Genomic DNA, 20,435 nt, shown 5'->3' on the forward strand with positions numbered 1-20,435 from the left:
CAGAATGCAAGCTCTGAGTAAAGAACTAAAGGAACCAGAATTCAAGGCTAGTGGAAAATAACACCTTGCCAAAGAATGCTAACACACTAACACAAAGAACATAAAGTAAGAACACAGGGAAATAAAGAACACAAAAAATGCTAACACACATACCGAAATAGACATGAGGAAGGGTTCCTTAGGAAATAAGGGGCAAAATAGGGGTATGAGTCCAAAATCTTACAAAATTCACCATCAGGAAGACAGCCAACTAAGGAAGTTGAAGAGTTCACCAAGGAAGACTCCTAAAATACGACCCTCTCTGAGGCTGAAGAAACAGGAACAACCCCTGAAACCGCACCCCAAAAGGAAGATTCTGCCCAGACTCCACCTAAACTCCATCTGCTATGAATATTATAATGAAATTATGCAATAATATGAATATGCATGTAAAAATGATGTAATCTCTCACAAAATTGTATAAATACCTGACTTTACACTGATAACTTTGGGCTAGTTTTGTCCAGTATGACTTGGCTAGCCCCCAACGTTGCTTAAAATAAATACCTTTTGCTGCTTAAAGACTCAAAACTGTCTCTGAGCAGTTTTCAATGCGCCTTTTGGGGCATCAGTATCATCTGGGAAAAAGTTCATTTTCTTCTCAGTAGCTGGCACAGTGCTGAGTTTTGTATTCAGTATGAGAATAATGCTGGTAGCACACTGATGCTTTGGTTGTTGCTTACCCTGAGTCAAGGGCTTTTCAGTGTCTCATGTTCTGCCAGTGAGGAGCTGCACAAGAAGCTGGGAGGGAGCACAGCTGGGACAGCTCACCCGAACTGGCCAAAGGGATATTCCACACTATAGAATGTCATGCTCAGTATATGAACTGGGTGGAGGTGGCCATGAGGGGCCAATTGCTGCTCAGGGATGTTCTGGGCATCAGTCAGCAGGTGGTGAGTAACTGTATTGTGCATTGCTTGTTTCTCTTAGCTTCTGTTACTCTCTCTCCCTCTCATGACAATTATAATTAGCATTATTAGTATATATTTATTATTAATATTATATTAATGCCTTAGAATTTTTAGGATCTTTAGTAAATATGGATTTTAGTATAGCTGTAAAGTTTCTCATGCTTTAGAATAGTAGTTGACAGTTACCAAACCTATTCTTATGCTTCATATCAAATTTTCTAAATTCTTTAGGTTTGTTTAATGTTCTTCTCAAGGAAAAGGACTCTTGCAAGCACATCTTATTTAGGACATATGCACCTGGACTGAAGCAACAAGATATCATTGTAGCCAAAGCAACCTTGAGGGCCTGGATGACCCTAAGTGGTCTGGGGTGCAGGCTTCAAACCTGTAGCTGTCATCAATATTTTGTTTCAATGAATATGTATAAAGTGAGAATATCTAATGAATATGTAAACAGTATGTGTAATAAAAAGCCCTGTCTATCTCTCATGTGGTACATTCAATTAGAGGAGCTATCCTACAAGTGTCCAGCGCACTGAATAAAGAATCCCTGTTTTTTAATAACTACAAATTACTGTTAAGGAGTTTCGTTTTGCTGCTTTTGGGTATTATTTTTGGCAACCCAGATGGGACCCTCTGCCTGATCTGCCCTGGATCCGAGGGATCTCTGGATCTTCACTCCAGCACCAGGACTTTTCTGGAGAAGACCACAGATCCCCAGACCAGTCTGGGATGCGGGTAACATCCCATTCGATAATAAAGCATTCTTTTTGGAAATTCTGCCCATATAAGACATGTGGATCTTCCAGCGCATTGGGTGGGTTATTTGGTATTCCAGATTTTGGTATCTGGCTTTCTTTTATTGATCAATAATTGTTTTGTATTTGTATTTGTTTCTGTATTGTAACATTTTGGTTCTACGTTTCAGAGATGGGTAGTGGACAATCTAAAGGGAGCACTTTGAAAAAGTCCCCACTTGGTTGCATTTTGTGACATTGGAGGAAGATTGGCGGACCCCCCTGGGGAGCAGCTACCAGGGAGAATTGAATTAAGTATTGTAATCAAAGGTAGCCATTATATAAGCAAGACTCTGGAGAAAAGTGGAACATTAAAATACAATACATTGTTGCAGTTAATGTTTTTAAGATGGGAACAGAAGTGGGATGAGGTTATGTGTGCTGATAAGTTTTTCATTTTGTGGAACCATCCAGAGTGGCAGAAAGATTGTGGTGTGAATCCAGCCTCCTCAGATCCTTTAGTGTTAGCCCTTGAAAAGGAGAATCAAGGGAAAGGGTTAAAGCACTGTTGTTCAATGTGTAGCATAGGAAAAATTTTTTCTAAACATCTCCCTGATAAGGAGGATGACTTAAATCTCATGGTTAGCCCCACTCGCAGGATGGGTGGGGAAACAGATAAGCTGTAGAAACTGATCTTTCAAGAGAAGAGGCAGATTTAGCACATCTAGAAGAAAAGATGGAGAGAATGATAGAAAGAATGTGTCAAAGAGAAGAGAGTTTCAGTCCAGTTGCAGGAAGAACTAGAGCTTAACAAGGAGGGGTGGTAGTGGCCCCCCTACATCAGGCAGTTGGTACAGATGGTCCAATTACGGTAAAAGTGTCATTTTCAATAACAGAATTGGAAATCCATGGCAGGCACAGACATAACCCAGTCAAAATAGAAAATTCTTTTGAAATTATGATTAAAACTCAGAATCCAGACTGGAAGGATATTGATACGATGTTAGAAATGTTTGATAGTACAGAGAAAGAAATGGTTGTTAAAACTAGTAGGAGATTTGCAGATTTTGAAGGGTAATGTACAGGGTACAGTGGACATTAACTTTCCCACTGCAGATCCTGAATAGGATCCTAACATTCCTATTTGTAGAGAAAGGTTAAATAGATACCAGCAATGGATATTACATGGAATAAACATGCCATGTCAAAGGCAATGAATGTGTCAAAATTATTTGAAATTAAGCAGGATCTCAGGGGATCACCTACTGATTTTTTATATAATCGGAAATAAACAGCACAAAAATATACTAATATCAATCCTGAAACAGAGGAGGGAAGGACTCAACTAGTCCCTATATTTGTGGGGCACTCCACAGATGACATTAGGAGGAAATTACAAAAAGCTAAGGGACAAGATCAGTATCATTTAGGTGCGTTGTTGGATATTGCCTGGGCTGTTTATTGGAACAGGGAAAATCAGCAGGAAGCAACTAAGCAGAAAGCAATTGCAGTTATGGAAGGAATCTCTAAGGGAATAGTGCCCCCAGGGAGAGGAGGAGGATGAGGACGTGGACAGCCTACCTTGAACCCCCCCAGGGAGACTTGGTGTCGGTCAATGTACATACTGTAAGAAAGAGGGACACTGGAAATGGGATTGTCCACAAATGAAACTTAAGAACCCTCTGAACCCTCTCATGGCCATCACCGATAATGACTATGGGGGACTGGAGGGTTCTTCCCCAGCAGAACCTCTGGTTACAGCTAAGCTGGGGAATGAAGAAGTAGAATTTTTAGTAGATATGGGAGCTAGTTACTCTGTGTTAAATACAGTAAAAGGAAACTTAAGTAACAATTCTGTAACAATTGTTGGTGCGACAGGGAATCACAAAACTTGGCCATTTTTTAAGCCCATTGATTTTAAATTAGGAAAACAGTGGATGACTCACCAGTTTCTGTATTCACCTAATTCACCAAAGCCTCTCCTTGGGAGAGGTCAATTGGAAAAATTAAATGCGGAGATCAAATTTAAAAATAGAAAAATATAGGTTATTATTCCGGAGTCTAATTATGTGAAAGTTTCTGGGTTTGCATTGCAGTCTCCAAAAGCAGAAGTGATCCATCTGCAAAAATCACTTGAGGATGCAGTGTTTCTGATAATATGGGTTGGAGAGGTGCCCAGGCAATCCAAAAGAGCAGAAACCATGAGAATTAAATTGAAACCTGGAGTGCGATCAGTAAGGCAAAACCAATACCCTTTGAAAATAGAAAGCCATAAGGGACTTTCTACCCTTTGTAGAAAAATTTATGAAATTTGGTTTGTTAAAAGAATGTGATTTTAAATCTAATACTCCCATTTTGTCAAGAAGGCAAATGGAAGGGGTTACTGGTTGGTATAGAACCTTAGAGTTTTAAATAAAATAGTAGAAAGTATACATCCAGTAGTAGTGAATCCTTATACCTTGCTAACTACCCTAAATGAAAGTTTAGAGTGGTTTACAGTATGAGATTTGAAAGATGCCTTTTTCTGTATCCCTTTGAGTTATGAAAGTTAAGAGTTTTTTGCTTTCAAATGGGAAAATCCAAACACAGGGAGGAAAACTCAGCTGACTTGGATGATCCTCCCACAATATTTGGAAATCAATTGGCAAAAGAACTAGAGGACTGGAGAAATCAAAACCTTACTGGAGCCTTATTACAGTATGTAGATGACATTTTGATAGCCACTGAAGCTAAACAGCAATGTTGGGATCAGACTGTGGCACTATTGAATTTCCTTGGACTGAGTGGATATAGGGTATCCAAAAACAAAGCACAAGTAGTCCAGACCACAGTAACCTACCTGGGTTTCAAAATTCTTCAAGGACAGCGGAGGTTGGGACAGGAATGGAAAGAAGCAATCTGTCAACTCCCACAGCCACAAACGGTAAGAGAATTGCGTGCATTTCTCGGGATGTTTGGATGGTGTCAACTGGGGATCAGCAATTACGGGTTGCTAGTGAAGCCACTGTACGAGCTCTTGAAGACAGCTCAGAAGGAATTTATAGTCTGGACTGATAACTCACGAGTTGCCTTTTTTCAGCTCAACCGAGCCCTTATGCAGGCCCCTGCTTTGGGACTTCCAGAGCGAACATACCCATTTGAACTATTCACCTATGAAAGACAAAATGTAGCACTGGGAGTATTATTACAGTTTCTGAGTGATCAAAGGAGGGCCATGGCCTACTTTTCAGAACAGCTAGATAATGTCAGCCAAGGTTGGTTTAGTTGTTTGAGAGCAGTGGCAGCTACTGTTCTCTTGATCCAGGAAGCTCAAAAACTGACTTCAGGACAAAGTATTGTTGTTTATGTACCACATGTGGTGCAGTCGGTACGCGAGCAGAGAGGGGGTCACTGGCTATCTCCTAGTCGGAGGTTAAAATACCAGGTAGTCTTGCTGAAGCAAGATGATATAACACTCAAAGCAACTTTTATCGTTAACCCTGCCACGTTCTTATCTGTCCAACAAGTAGAAGGAACCCCAGAGCATGATTGCTTACAGACAATAGAAGAAGTGTATTCTAGTAGACCTGACTTAGGAGACAGCCCCTTGGAAAATCCCAATTGGGAATTGTTCACCGATGGGAGCAGCTTTGTTCAGAATGGAAAACGATTATCTGGATACGCAGTAACTACACACCATGAGATAATCAAATCAGGGCACCCCCCTCCAATGTTTCGACCAAGAAAGCATAACTAATTGTGCTCACTCGAGTTTTGGAATTGAGTAATGGAAAACGAGTTAATATTTGTACTAATTCGAGATACGCCTTTGGAGTGGTACATGCACATGGAGCCATATGGAAAGAGAGAAGACTCCTGACAGCACAAGGAACGCCGATCAAAAATGGCAAACAAATCTTGGACTTACTTGAAAGTATCCAGAGACCAGCAGAAGTTGCTGCCATGCATTGCAGAGCACACCAAGGGGGTAAGACCAAACCAAATTTGGGGAATCTTTTAGCTGATAAGGCTGCCAAAGAGGCTGCAGAAAAAGGCACGTTAGAGAATAAAGTTTTGGCTTTAATACCTCTCCCAGAAGAAAAACACGAGTATAGTGCTAAGGATTGTCAACTAATTGAAACCTTAGAAGTAAAATTTGATTCACAAGGCTGGGCAGTTACTCCAACCGGGCAAATAATAGTCCCCAAACCAGTCTTGCATGAACTAGTGGACCGGGAACATGACGCTACTTGTTGGAGTGGAGAAAAATTATTGAAACATTTACATAAGCTGGTTATAGGTCCAAAAATGACACAAATTGTACAAGTAGTTAGCCAGCAATGTGGTATGTGTAAGAGAAATAATCCAAGCACTGCCAATAAAGTAGTGATAGGAGCTATAAAATCTGGAAATGTTCCAGGTAAATATTGGCAGATTGATTTCACCTAATTGCCCAGAAAAGGAGGGTATAAACATCTCCTAGTCTTGGTAGATACCTTCTCTGGGTGGCCAGAAGCCTTTCCTTGTCACACCAACCAGGCTAGGGAAGCAACTAAAATACTGTTAATTTAAATAATACCTAGATTTGGGGTACCTTTGGGAATATCATCAGAGAGAGGTTCCCACTTTATCGCAGAAGTGGCACAACAAGTCAGGAAAACCTTGGGAATAGCTTGGGATCTTCATACCCCTTATAGGCCCCAGGTTAGTGGCAAAATAAAGCAAATGAATTATACAATTAAATTGCAAATAGGTAAAAGAAACTTCCCTGACATGGGTCCAAGCTTTGCCTATTGCTCTACTTGAAATTAGAATTCAACCACGGGGCTACAGCAAAATAAGCCCCTACAAGCTGCTATATGGCTGACACTACCAAGTACCACACATTCCTGGAAACATAAATGTAAAGGGAAAATTTGATCTGAATAATTACCTCATTTCTCTTAGTAAAACCCTACAGGATTTTCAGCAAGCAGTGGTAATCTCAAGGCCAACGTGATTGGACACACCAGTGCACGAGTTTCAACCAGGAGACTGGGTCTAGTTAAAAGACTGGGAAACTGCTTCGCTCCAACCGAAGTGGAAAGGACCTTTCCGAGTACTATTGACAACTTTTATTGCATTAAGACTAGATGGAATAAAATCATGGATACATTATTCCAGAATTAAAAAGGTTGAAGCCCCTTGGGTAATTGATCAGTTGTCTGAGAAGAAACAAAATGTTTAAGTCTTGTTTTGCTATCCCGACAATAGTTAATTCAGTCTTGACTTGAGAGTAAAATTTACATCTAGTTTTATTAAAAAATGTGACCCAAGTGTTGCATAAAAGTGATTGTTGGGTGTGCACTCATTTACCTGAAAACACAATGAAGCCATTAGTCATTTATGCATTTTCAATTCCAGGAGAAATTAATACTAGTCACTGAGGAAACACTTTTTTTACCAAAAAGTAGACATACCAGTTAGTGTGCAAGTACCCACTAACATCTCTTATAATCATACACATGTACAAAGATGTAATCCCCCCTAAAGGAACAGGAAAATTAGATTGTATTAATGAAAGTGGCACATTTGTTGGAAATCACACACAATGTACTCAAACACTTATTGGGGAAATGAATCATCCTTGGCCTGTAAGTGAAAATAAAGCCCTAAAGTGTTACCCCTAGGCTGGAAAGGCATTTGTACTGTAGGAGTCTAAGTCTCCAACATAACAGTAATTGATAAAGTGCCCTCAGGACTATGGATAAGGAGCTATTTGGGGTATACAAACCCAACCTTAAATGCTATAGTGGAGCAACCAACTAAATTTCATAGTTTCGTAAGATGGTTTTTACCTTGGCTAGGAGTGAGTGAGTGAAATAGAAAAAACAATAGCAAACATTTCTGCTACCATAGAATATATAGAAAATAGTACAATGGATGCCATTATTGTGTTACAGGAAGAAGTTAATAGCTTGCCACAAGTTGTTTTACAAAACCGAAAAGCACTAGATCTTTTTTTAGCATCGCAAGGAGAAGTATTATGCACTGTCATTAACAGTAACTGTTGTGTATACATTGATCAGAGTGGTAGAGTATCTACAGATGTCCAGGAAATCTGGAAAACCAAATTTTACATTGAGTAGCTCAAGATGACACTTCTTTAGGTTTTCAAGAAATCTGGAATACCCTGACCTCCTGGTTATCTGATTTTAGGTGGTTAAAGAAGCTCTTTAGAGTTCTAATCATAATAATCACCATTTGTATTTTAGCTTGCATCATGATTCAGTGTTGTAGCTGTTGCAATGCCTTATGTTATAAAATAAAATATAGATATCAGGACAATAATTCCTTTAAGGAATTTAGTTTCAAGAAAAGGGGGGATTTGATAGGAGAAACAGAAAAATTACTCAGAGCATCCCAGAATGCCCAAATAAGGAACAATAGAAGTCCTAGAGAATTAGATAAGGGATGTAATTTAAACAAACAAGATGTAAGCTGAGTACTCAGATAAGATAAAAAACATTATAGCTTTTGTGGTGAAACACAATGATGCTGTGGCTGCTCAAGAACAGAGGTCAAGAAGAAGACCCAGAAGGACCAAATAAGGACTTCCAATAGGGGTGTGACCTTGCAAAGTCAATTAATGAATATGTATTAGGTAAGCATGAATATCTAATGAATATGTACAGTATGTGTAATAACAAGCCCTGTTTATCTGTCATTTGGCACATTGCATTAGAGGAGCTATTCTATAGCTTTATATAGCTATAACTTCTATAGGTATTCTATAGCTTCACTTATGAGTAAAGAATGCCTTTTTTAACACCTACAACTTGGTGTTAAAGAGTTTGTTTCTGCTGCTTTTCAGTATCAGTCTCAACCTGATTCTCCTCCCCACTGAGGGGGGCGGATAGGGGGATGAACAAGTGTCTGCGTGGTACTTAGTTACTTAGGGGTGAAACTATGACATTATTTTATAACAGAAATCAGTTGATACAAGTTGAATGCCTTTCTGAACTTGTGCCCAACCCCTGTTTTTTTCTACTCTACTAAATATACATTTATTTTACTTCTTTCTAGGTTTTGGAGTGGACAAGGAAGATTACTATGATTGTAGTAATTGGGGGAAATCATATTCTCAAAGAACAGACAGAAAAGCAACATTACCTAGTATCAGAGACTGAAACAGTTAATGACTTACATATTTTAAGATCACCAAAAGACTTTTGCAAACTGAAAAAAACCAGCCGCTCACCCAACAAAGCCTACCCCTCCCTGAATATGCCTTCAGATCAGGTAAGTGGGTGCCATTGTCCAACTATCCAAGGTGTGTGGGAGAAATATGATGAATGTGTGAGCAATTTATATTGTGTGAGGTACTTTTATAGATTTTTATAAACTTTCATATAGTTTTATAAGCACTATAAGTTATAGGTGTCAAGATGGCCATGGGTGTCTTTTCAAGAACAAAAGGAAATCGGTGCCAAGAAGAAGGTGGAGTTCCATAAAGTAAATAATGGCCTTGTTACCTGTTAATAACCAATTATAAAGGTATTTGTAATGCATGTTTACATCTAGACAGTGACCTGTAACCAATTATGTGCTTCTTGTCACGAGACCTTGTATACAGATGCTATAAAAACCCTGAGCTATCCTAATAAATCGGACATATTTTAGATCTCATAGGTCGTGTATGTATGTCTCAGAGCCTCCCCGCCAACAAAGGTGCAGGAGATTATGCATACCTGAAGCTACAAACTGGATTTCAAAATAAGGGAAGAGACTAAGAAGAGGCAAATCCTGCAAAGTGGGATAAATCCTTCTTATCATGACAATGTTCTCCCTTTACATGATAACTCTGCACATCTAGCCTGAGTTATGCATCTCAAATGTTGGACCATGAGGGACCATGATTGATGCTGACACAATAGACAGCAGCAGGTGTCTCAGGAGATGTCAGAGACTCTTGGCATGTACCATGATACTATCCATTGTAAAACTCCCCACCCTGGAGTACAAGGAGTTCCCACCTGAGCTAGAAGTGTATAATAACTCATAACATCTTTGAGGTTTTTTCGGGGGGGGAGGGGGGGCTTTCCCCAGACTCAATGGATCAAGACCACCACTTCAACAAACTGACATGGAAGCTGCAAATAATAAGTTTCATCACTGGATCCAGTGGGCGGTAACAATATATATACACATCTTTCCACCTTTATCCTTTCTTTCCCTTATACATTTCCTTAAGTGTTATTTTTATGTTTTAATATTGCCATGCTTTATAGTGCTATATTGCTATGCTTTTAATAGTGTTATATTACTATAGATGCTTCAATATTGCCATGATGCTTTAATAGTGCTATATTGCTATAGAATGATAACACTCAAAACAGCAACACACACTTGAAACAAAATTGTTCCAAAATAAACCCTACATGTTTACAAACACCAATTATTCAGTGTAGCTTCACTCCAATCCACCCCAAGGGATTTATTAATAAGAACTTGGGTTACCCTCCCCTTCTGGGGTGGGTTGCAACATCTGGAAATAAGTAAAAATAACACAAATATCCATGTTATGGAAGAAGTGTACTAAAATACAGTATTTAGGAAATCAGAAAAACATTCAACAAAAACACTTGTAGCTGATGTTCTGATCACCACACTTTGTCTACTATTTTCTGAAAGAAGCTATTTAAAAAACATAAACTCATTATGTTAATGTATGTAACATCTGGTGTAATGATTCCCTGAAGAGGTGTGCATATGGAAGAGCAAAGAGGAAATCAGCTAACAGAAGTGTTTCACTGATGTAAGTGGAGTGCTGAAATAGTTCTGAAGTCAGAACTTTACATTATTCCTGGTTTTAGGCATAAAAATTGGCAGTAAGCTGAATTTTATTAGATTCAGTAAACTTATGTTCAGTCACATTTAAAGAGATATGAGTTGAATTGATAAATCAGTTTTAAGAGAATAGGAAGGAAAAATATATTTGTATCTTCACACAGAAGAATAATGTCAGAATCAAAACATGGTGCGGTTGTGACAATAATCAGAAGTAAACAGTTTTAGGAGTTTAATAACTCTCACTAATGCAGCTCTCACTTGTATCAGTAACATTTTCAGTGGGCAAAAGACAGTAATAAGAGTAAACTTACCTACAGTAGCTCTAATTAAGGGGGAGGAATCACCAATGTTGTTCAAACATTCACTTTTAATGAAGTCGGCTACCCCATTTGGAAAGTTGTGAAAATGTGCTTTAACATTATTCTTCAAGATGAGACCACTCAAGGAACGTGTTGGCTCATCTGCAACAGAAAATAATTACATTTATAACTTCAATCAGCTCATAGGATAAAGTGAATTTCCAGAACAATGCAACAAGATCAAAGCTTACAATGATAGATATTAATCTTTATTTCCTTATCTCTCCTTCCAAATACTCCCATCAGTTTACATAGTAAAGTTTTTAGTTTCAGAGTTCACTTGTGAGCAGACTCATGTTTAGTTCTTCAACCAAGGGCATGAGTAATTTGGTATTACTTTTGAAACATCCTGAAAGTGAGATGTGTATGTTCTACATAGAAAGGATTATAGTATAAGAAAATTTAAATTTACAGTTTAGAGCAATCCTAATAAGCACATGAAGCTAATTTTAATCAGCATTTTAGCCTTTGGTCAGTTGTGCATCCCCAGTCTACTCATGGGTGGGGTGGGGCGAGAAGCAGAAAAAGCCTTGGCTCTGTGTAAGCTCTGCTCATCAATAATAAAAACATCTCTATTATCATCACTGTCTCCAGCATAAATCCAAAACACAGTCCCATATTGTGAAGAAAATTACCTCAGCCAAAACCAGAAAAGAAGCCCTGATTTTGGCAAGAAGTAAGGATGTTCAAAGTTCATTTGCACCAAGAGTTACAATTTACACACAAATCTATTCTAGGCCTTCAAAACCATTAACATCCCAAAAGAAATATAAGCAAAATAAGAGATAAACTTTCAAATATAAAGTATTTTAAAACTAAGTTACGGCATCATAGCACAAGGACTCTTAGCATACTCATGATGATTGACTGAGGGCCATTAAAAATACTTTCTATTGTAACCAGTGCTAGTTGAACAGAAATGACACTTTTCAAAAGAGGGACTATTGCTAAAATTAATTTTAAACCACTGATTTTGAGTTCCAAAACCAGAATGTTGTATATAAGAATAAAACAAAAGTATATTTCGCTCTTCCTAAAGAAGCACTAATTTTCATGCTCTGTAACTATTAATGTATTGATTTACAAACAGAGCTTTTACATAGAATTCAGTAACTTCAAAAACCAGAAATCCATCCTATGCATATATATTTAAAAGAATTCTAAAACTTCGCTTATACTACAGGTTTTAAATACCCACCAATTTCTAAAAAATGTAAATATAAAAGTTCTTCCACTTGCACAGCACTGCATTTAAAAGGCCAACAACTTTTCTGGGAGAATGAAATTATGATTTAAAATAAAAATATTAAAATATTATTTTAAATAAAAATATTAAAAATTAGATGAGTGGACATCTCAACTACAGAATGTGGTTATGAGATGTGACAAGTATTACTATCACTATTACATGGCAAGTCAAATGAAGCAATTCTATCATTTTGTTTAACATTTTTAACATGTCAATAACAAAGGTCAGGTGGAGAATGTCCTAAAGAAAGATGTTCTCACTTGAAGTCTTGATCATTCTCAGGTTTGTCTGAAATGCTGATGCCTTAGAGTTTTTTTTGGATTTTTTAACTTTTATAGATTTTAGAAATAGTTCTGTAGTAAATGTAGATTTTAATGTAGCTGCATTATATCCCTTGCCCTTTATCAATCCCTCTAAATACCGTTAGCGTGTTTAGTCTTCAAGGTAATAATAATAATAATAAATAATAATAATAATAATAATAATAATGGCCAGTCTTCGCGAGCAAAGATCCGGGGAAGGTCTTTACACCTTCCAGCCTGCGCATTGGATTTTTTAGGTGAGACACAGTGTGCGCGGAACTGAGTCCACCCTTTAATCCTAAGGTTCATCTGCCGGGGCCAAGCGAGCTTGGACGGTGGCAGCGAGGTCCTTAGGACGTAGATGGATTGCCTTTTTTTAAGGGTTAACGAGCTCCATCAGCCCGGGAGTGGCCCTGACCGGGAATCGAACCTGGGTCTTGGCGGTGACAGCGCCGTGCCCTTATCACTAGACCACCAGGGGCTCCAGTCTTCAAGGTAGAATTGTAGAAAAGCACCCTAGGCCTGGACCAGAAGATATCACACAGACACAGTGACCCTCAAGCCCAGGACTTTGGAGGACCTCCAAGAACTATACGTGCTAATAATAAGAAGAAGATGAGGAAGAAGGGGTCCCAAACACCCTCAGACCCAATTTCCGAAGGGGCGTGTCGGGGGGGAGAACAGGGCAGAACCAGGGGGTGGACAGAACTGGGATTGAATGGACCTTATTATAAAATCACGGAACCACTGTCTGAGGTGTGCATGGTGTGTATTCATCTAGGCCTATGGACTCATTAAAGGACCTGCTCTCTTTATCTTATCTCATACACTACATTGGCCTGGAGTCTTTTTCTCCGCAGTCTTTTTAGGCAACAGTTTGGCACTCCGAAAGGTGGAAAAGTGGGACCTGTGACTCCTACAGATCAGGAAATACTATCCTGAAGGAAATTCTTCTTCTGCTGGTATATTTTGGAGAATTCCCACAACAATCTTTAAAAGCCCCAGCTCCTCAGAACAACACACAGGTGAGATAAAAGAGCAGCTCCTTTGGGTAACTTTGCTAGCAGTTGCAAAGAGGTCTTTCCCAGAAATTGAGGAATACGGTAGGCTAGGAAGTGAGACTTTGGACCCGTGTTGTTGCAAAAGTTGGTATTTTTCCAGTGTGTGGGCAAAAGCCCAGGACAGTTAAGGGGAAGTGGGTGGAGGACCAGCCCCCCTTGCAGCTTTGGTAAAGGCAGAGCAGGGACTATGGATGGTACCACTGTAGTTACTCAGGGGGTTTTGTATCGGCTTGGTTCAGACAGAAGGAAAGGGATGCCTTTTTGCATTAAAATAGCCTGCTCTGGTCTGAAATCAGTGGTAGTGCACAGAGACAGAATATGTGAAGTAATCCTGAGGTCACAGGTTCAAATCTGGTGCTGGGAAGTTTTTTATCCTGCCTGGTAATTGTCAGCATAGGTTGTGTGGAGTCCTAAGACAAAGAGATTCCAAAAGGACCTCCTTTAGCCTTGGTTTTGCAGCACTGGAGGCATTTGACTGGCCCTGAAACATCTTTAAAGAGGCAGGAGTTATGCAGGCTCTCTATAAATATGTGGCCTTTGCACAGGTTGTTGGAAGGGGAGGCTTGGCCAAAGTTTGGCTCTTTTCAAATGAATACAGTGTTACAGTTTACATTGACCCTCCATGAGGAGGAGCAGTGGAGAGAAGTAGTGTATACTGAATTGTTTTTGGCTTTATTAAACCATCCAGAATGAAACAGGGAATATAAATTAGGGAAAGCCGTGGCAGAGGCACAGCTCTCAGAAATGGCTTTAGAGAGAGGAAAGGAAACACCATAGTAAATGTGACCCCATCAATCAAATTTGTTAAAAGGTCGACAAAGGAGGATTTAGATATTTTAACTGGTTCTGATTTGCGAGGGGGAAGCCCAGGCACCGTAGGCCAGGCGGTCACCGGATCCGCCGGCGTGGCTGTAGACGCTGCCGCGGGCATAGGTCCCGCCGAAGCGGCGGGAGCCGCTGCCACCGCAGGGGCTCCAGGCGCCACCACCGGCGCTGCGTGCGCAGGTCCTGCAGGACCGGCGGGAGTTGCGAGACAGGCCGGCGCAGCAGCTGCCGGCGCGGCCGCCAGCGCGGAACCGGCGGGAGCCGCAGCGGGCGCGGGTCCTGCCGGACCGGCGGGGCCGGCAACAGCCGCGGGAGCAGCCCCTGCCGCGGCTGCTGCCGGAGCTATTGCCACGGGGGCGGCGGCTGTCATCACAGGAAAAGCGGGGATCGGACGCCCTGTGGACACAGCAGTGGGAGCCACTACCGCAGGTGCTGGGGGAAGTAGTGCTGGAGCAACGACGGCAGGAGCCGCCGCGAGTCCGGCGAACGGAGCAGGGACCGCGGCAGGGGCAGGCGCAGAATACTCCACGGCTACAAGCGGCGCCGATTCAAATGCTCAAGATATCTTGGGAGAGACGGGCAAAATAGCTACCGCTGGAGGAGGAGCGGAGGTAGCGCCTACAGGAGCGGTCGCCGCCCTGATAAACACCTATGCTCCTGGCTCCACCCATAATGGGTGGAGCCGGAGCCGCCTCTTCCCCATTCTAAGTCCCAGTCCCTTACGGTCCTTATCCCCCCCCCCCACTGAGTACGTTGGGAGTGGGGTAATCTCAACTGTCCCCCCCCTCCCCTCCGCCCGCCCGCCCCGTATGCAGGGTTTCCCATTCTGGAAGAGAGGGGGCAGCATCTGGGGCGTTTGCAGCTTTTGCCCCACATCATCAGGGGCACGCCAAGGAAGAGCAGATCATTCTCGGCCTCTGAGAGGAGGCAAAGGCAGAGCCTTCCCCCCTTTGACCCCTCGAGCATGAAATTCAAAACTAGAGAAAGTGATCTCACTGACACAGGTACAGAAGCCTCAGATGACAAATCAGACAGCACCTCAGAGGAGGAAAGAACTCCCATAGTAAAACCAAAAACAAAGGCAAAGGTTTCCACAGTAACTGCGAAGGGAAGGAGGAGAAGGGTGAGGCTCTGTCAGATCCAAGCCCGGTGGCTAGGAGAACGAGAACAAGGAAAGGAATAACTGTTATAGAGGCTCCCCTGAGACAGGCAATGGGCAACCAAGGACCAGTTTTGATAAAAGTTCCTTTTTCTCTGGTTGAGTTACAACAGTGGAAGGCCTCAGTGTGGACATATAGAGATAACCCAGAAAAGGTGGGTAATTATGTAGAAAGAGCAATAAGAACACAAAATCCGGACTGGTATGACCTGGAAGTTATAATGGATACATTACTTGATAATATGGAGAAGGAAATGGTTAAGCGAGCTGCCTGAACTGGGATTGAGCTACTGCTAGCATCTGGACAACTCACAGGGGAACTTAAGGATATATTCCCCCCAGAGGACCCAAAATGTGATCCCGATTTACCAGAAAAGAAGGAAGCATTGAAACGCTATCAGGATTGGGTAGTGTATGGGTTAAGACATGGTATTCCAAAAACAGTTAATTAGTCAAAAATGTATGAGGTGAAGCAAGTCAAGAATGAATCCCCAACAGACTTCTTGAATAGGCTGAAAGAGGCTATACGAAAATATACAGATGTGGACATCAATTCAGACCTTGGGAAAAAACACTTGGTCTATTTGTTCATAGGTCAGTCTTCAGATGATATAAGGAAAAAGTTGCAAAAGGCAGGTGAGAAGTAACTGCCAGGAATGCCGCAAACACAATGCCCACTGCAAGTGTTGTAAATGCAATTGCCAGCATAATAAGGGGAATGATCGGTGTTCTTTCTGTAAAAAGAAAGGGCACTGGAGAAGGGATTGTCCAGATTTGAAGAGAAGTGGAAACCCAGTCCCTCAGCTGACTGTGGACCAGGATGGACAGGGTGTCTGAAGGGGACCAGAGGATTCTTCCCCAGCAGAACCTCTGGTTGTAGCTAAGCTGGGGGGAGAAGAAGTTGAATTCTTGGTTGATGCAAGTGCAGCATTAAACACTTTGGAAGGGAAATTGAGTCATGATACTGTAATGGTGGTTGGTGTTACAGGGGTAAGTGAAACAAGGCCTTTCTTTAAACCTCTGAGATTTAAATTGGGAAAGGACTAGGTACCTCATGAATTCCTCTATATGCCAAACTCTCTTAAAGCCTTTACTGGGTAGGGATCTATTGGAGAAATTAGAAGCCAAAATTAAATTTTGCAAGGGGGGGAAAATAAAAGTCATAATTCCTGGCACTAAATATATTGAGGCAACTCCTTTTTTAATACAGATATCCCCGCAGAGGTTGAGAATGCTGTCATCCATATAGTGTGGGCTAACGATTATCCTAGGAGGTCCAAGCAAGCAGAACCTGTAAGCATTACACTCAAACCAGGAGCAACACTGGTAAGACAAAAACAATACCCTTTGGAGCTAGAAAGCCGTAAAGGATTGGCATCCCTAATTGAAAAGTTTCTTAAATTTGGGTTATTGGTAGAATGTGAATCCAAATACAAGACCACCATCCTACTGGTAAAAAAGGCTGATGGTAAGAGCTATCGATTGGTGCAGGATCTAAGGGCAATCAACAAAATAACAGAGGATATACACCCAGTGGCCAACCCCTATACCTTACTGACCACATTACCAGATGATTTAGGGTAGCGTACTGTGCTTGATCTCAAGGATGCCTTCTGCATTCCCATGCTTAAGGACAGCCAAGAGCTTTTTGCTTTTGAATGGGAAAACCCTGAGACAGGGAAAAGAACTCAACTCACCTGGGCGGTTCTACCCCAGGACTACAAGAACAGTCCAACTATATTGGGAAACTAACTGGCAAAAGAACTGGAGGACTGGAGAAGGCAGCAGCCAGAAACAGTTGTCCTGCAGTAGGTGGATGATATACTAATTGCTGCCAAAAGTCAGGATGAGTGCGTCCAGCTCACTTTAAGTCTTTTAAACTTTTTGGGACTGAGTGGGTATAGAGTCTCAAAAGAAAAGGTACAGATTGCAAAGGAAATAGTCATCTATTTGGGGCTTGAAATATACCGTGGACATTGACGACTCAGCACAGACCGGAAAGAAGCCATCTGTCATCTTCCAGAGCCCCACACCGTACAAGAAATGCAGGCTTTCCTAGGAATGGTAGGATGGTGTCGCCTGTGGATAGCTATGGGTCACTAGTCAAATCCTTATATGGAGCACTAAAAGTGGACAGGGAAGGAGTTGTGACATGGACAGACAAAACCAGGGTCACATTTAAACAGCTGAAACAATCTTTAAGGTCAGCTCCAGCACTGGGACTACCAGACCTAACTAGGCCTTTTGAACTGTTCACATATGAGTAACTAAATGTTGCTCTGGGGGTACTGTCACAGACCCAGCGAAGGGCTGTGGCCTACTTCTCCAAACAGCTGGACGGTGTCAGCCAAGGGTGGCCAGGGTGTTTGAGGGCTATGGCAGCGACTGTTATCCTGATCCAGGAGGCCTGAAAATTCACCCTTGGGCAGTGCATTGTCTTGTATGTACCCCATGCAGTCCAAGCTGTGCTTGAGCAAAAGGGGGGACCACTGGTTGTCCCTGAGCAGAAATCTTAAATATCAAGCTGTGTTGTTGGAAGAAGATGATGTTACCCCGAAAAAAACATCTATTGTAAATCCTGCTATGTTTCTGTCCTCAGCATTGACTGATAGTGTGCCTGAGCATGACTGTTTGCAGACCAGACCTTAAGGACGTGCCTCTGGAAAACCCAGACTGGGCCTTGCCAGTGGATGTTTCATCCCAAAAGGCAGAACTGATTGCACTGACAAGAGTTCTAGAACTGAGCGAAGGAAAGAAGGTAAATATTTGGACTGATTCTAAATATGCATTCAGCACTGTACATGCCCATGGAGCCATCTGGAAAGAGAGAGGGCTACTAATGGCCCAAGGCATTGGGATCAAACATGCAGACCAAATCCATGCACTCCTGCAGAGTATTTGTAAACCTGAGGAAGTGTCTATCATGCATTGCAGAGCTCATCAAAAGGGGAAAACAATTTCTGAATTGGGAAATCATTTTGCTGACAAAAGGGCAAAAGGCAGCAATAGGGGCTGCAGAAAAAGGTATCCTAGCAGGAATACCACAGAAGGAAATCAATCTGACAGGGTTCACCCAAAAATATGGTGAGAAAGACCACCAGTTGATTAAGTCCCTTAAAGCTGAAATCAAAGCAAGTAGATGGGCTCTTACACCTATAGGACAGTCGGTTGTGGTTACATCCCAACTCCTTAGGGAGATAGCTCTGCGGGAACATGAGGTTACCCACTGGGGAACAGAAAACCTTCTAAAACATTTGAAGAAGGTAGTAATAGGGACAGGTATGACCGATGTCGTGCAATCCATAGTAAGTAAATGTGAAATCTACAGGCAAAACAATCCTGATACAAGCAGGAGAGTGGTGCTAGGGGTAACAAAGGCTGGGGACCTTCATGGACATTATTGGCAAATAGATTTTGCTGAGTTTCCACCCAAGGAGGGATACAAGTAAGTACATACTAGTACTGGTTGACACCTTCAGTGGACAGCCTGAAGCTTCACTCTGTCACACTAACACAGCAATGTCAGGAAACATGCATGTCATGGGGTTCAGGCTTTGCCTCTAGCTCTGCTGAGAATTCGCATCCAACCAAGGCAGAGAGATAACATAAGTCCTTATTAAATATTATATGGGAGACCATATCAAGCTCCGCATACTCCAGAGGACATTCACATGAGGGGAAAAGTTGACTTACAAAAGTATTTAATGGCTCTAGGCTCTACTTTACAGAAACTCCAAAGATTCATTGAGTTATCGAGACCCATAGGATTGAGATGGCAAAAAGGCACAAAAAAGAGTTAACAACAGTTCAGCTGCTATACCTTGTCCTGTTTGCTCTACCTGTTCTGCTAGAAGAACATTTTAGAAGCACTGGTTAATATCATGTTCTGTTCTGCTCACCGGACCAAAGTCCTTATTAGAGAAAGAATAGTAGTATACACAAGGTAATAAATTAGGTAAACTAGACATTTGAATAAGATATAGAAGGCCCATAGCCAGGATTTTGCAAGCTTGAAGAATTCAGGTCACCTAATTGAGGAGATCATATTGAGGAAAAAGAAAATCGACCCCCAAAATGAGGGCGAAGGCCAGAACGACCACTACCAAGAGAAGAATCTGGAAAGCACTGCCCTAAGCTCCACCCAGACTCCACCCAGACTCCTCCTATTATCACTATGCATGATTAGATGTTGTAATCATATGAATATGTATGTTAGGATGTTGTAATCATGGAGTTAGACTTCATAAATTACCCTGTTTTGCATCGATGCCTTTGAGCAAGTTTGTCCAGCACTAGTTGGCTCGCTCCCAACTTGTCTAAATAAATACCTTGCTGCTTAAGAGAAAAAAACATCTCTGAGCAGTTGACATTCCAAGCTTTTTCGGCATCAATTGGACACCCCTGCACATCAATTCCAGCCAGGAGACTGGGTCTACGTTAAATGGTGGGACAGTGACCCACTGTGAGCCAAGTGGAGAGGACCATTCCAAGTCCTGCTGACTTCTCTCACTACCGTCATCATCATCATCATGGCTAGGCTTTGCAAACGAAGATTTGAGAAGGGCTCTACCCACACTTGCTACACCGTCAAAGTTGCTGGCAAAGGTTTTGTAATTCCAGAGTTAAGAAAGCTTCTGTTCCTGGAACAACTAGCAAATCAGAGCCTGACACCAATGAACAGGATGTGGCTTAGACTGTTTCTTCTGTACATTTTATCTGTACAGTCGGTAACTACGATTTGGGTTTGGAACCAAAAATTACATGTGGCCCTAGTCCAAAATGTATCTAAAATCCTTTGCAAAAATGACTGCTAGATTTGAACTCAAATGCCAGCAATTGATGATAAGGATAGCAACTGGACTTGGACTCGGGGAAACCCCACAAATGGTCATCCCGGGAACCTGGAGATGGGTTATTAAGGCCTACTTGCCGATTGCCCTAAGCAACATAATTCCTGATCAAGAAAATTGTGCAGTTCCCTG

At 41.5% G+C, this 20,435-nt stretch overlaps 1 protein-coding gene across 6 annotated transcripts in view; it reads right to left on the reverse strand.

The window, feature by feature from the left end:
- LOC126652232 (transportin-1-like) overlaps positions 1-20,435 on the reverse strand; it is a 119,065-nt gene that overhangs the window by 55,153 nt on the left and 43,477 nt on the right. For 4 of the 6 annotated variants that reach the window (XR_007631908.1, XM_050338902.1, XM_050338904.1 and 1 more), the window contains 2 exons: positions 10,810-10,959; positions 5,595-5,708 (listed from right to left, as the gene is read on the reverse strand). Coding sequence is in view for 5 of the 6 variants with exons in the window: in XM_050338902.1 (XP_050194859.1) it covers positions 5,595-5,708; positions 10,810-10,959 (264 nt within the window). In the remaining variant the exon portion in view is untranslated. The remainder of the gene's footprint in view (positions 1-5,594; positions 5,709-10,809; positions 10,960-20,435) is intronic. The other 2 variants (XM_050338903.1, XM_050338906.1) reach the window with 1 other exon arrangement.

This window comes from Myiozetetes cayanensis, unplaced genomic scaffold (genome assembly GCF_022539395.1).
Source record: "Myiozetetes cayanensis isolate MyiCay16 unplaced genomic scaffold, myiCay2020 scf71, whole genome shotgun sequence".
NCBI classification, from domain to species: domain Eukaryota; kingdom Metazoa; phylum Chordata; class Aves; order Passeriformes; family Tyrannidae; genus Myiozetetes; species Myiozetetes cayanensis.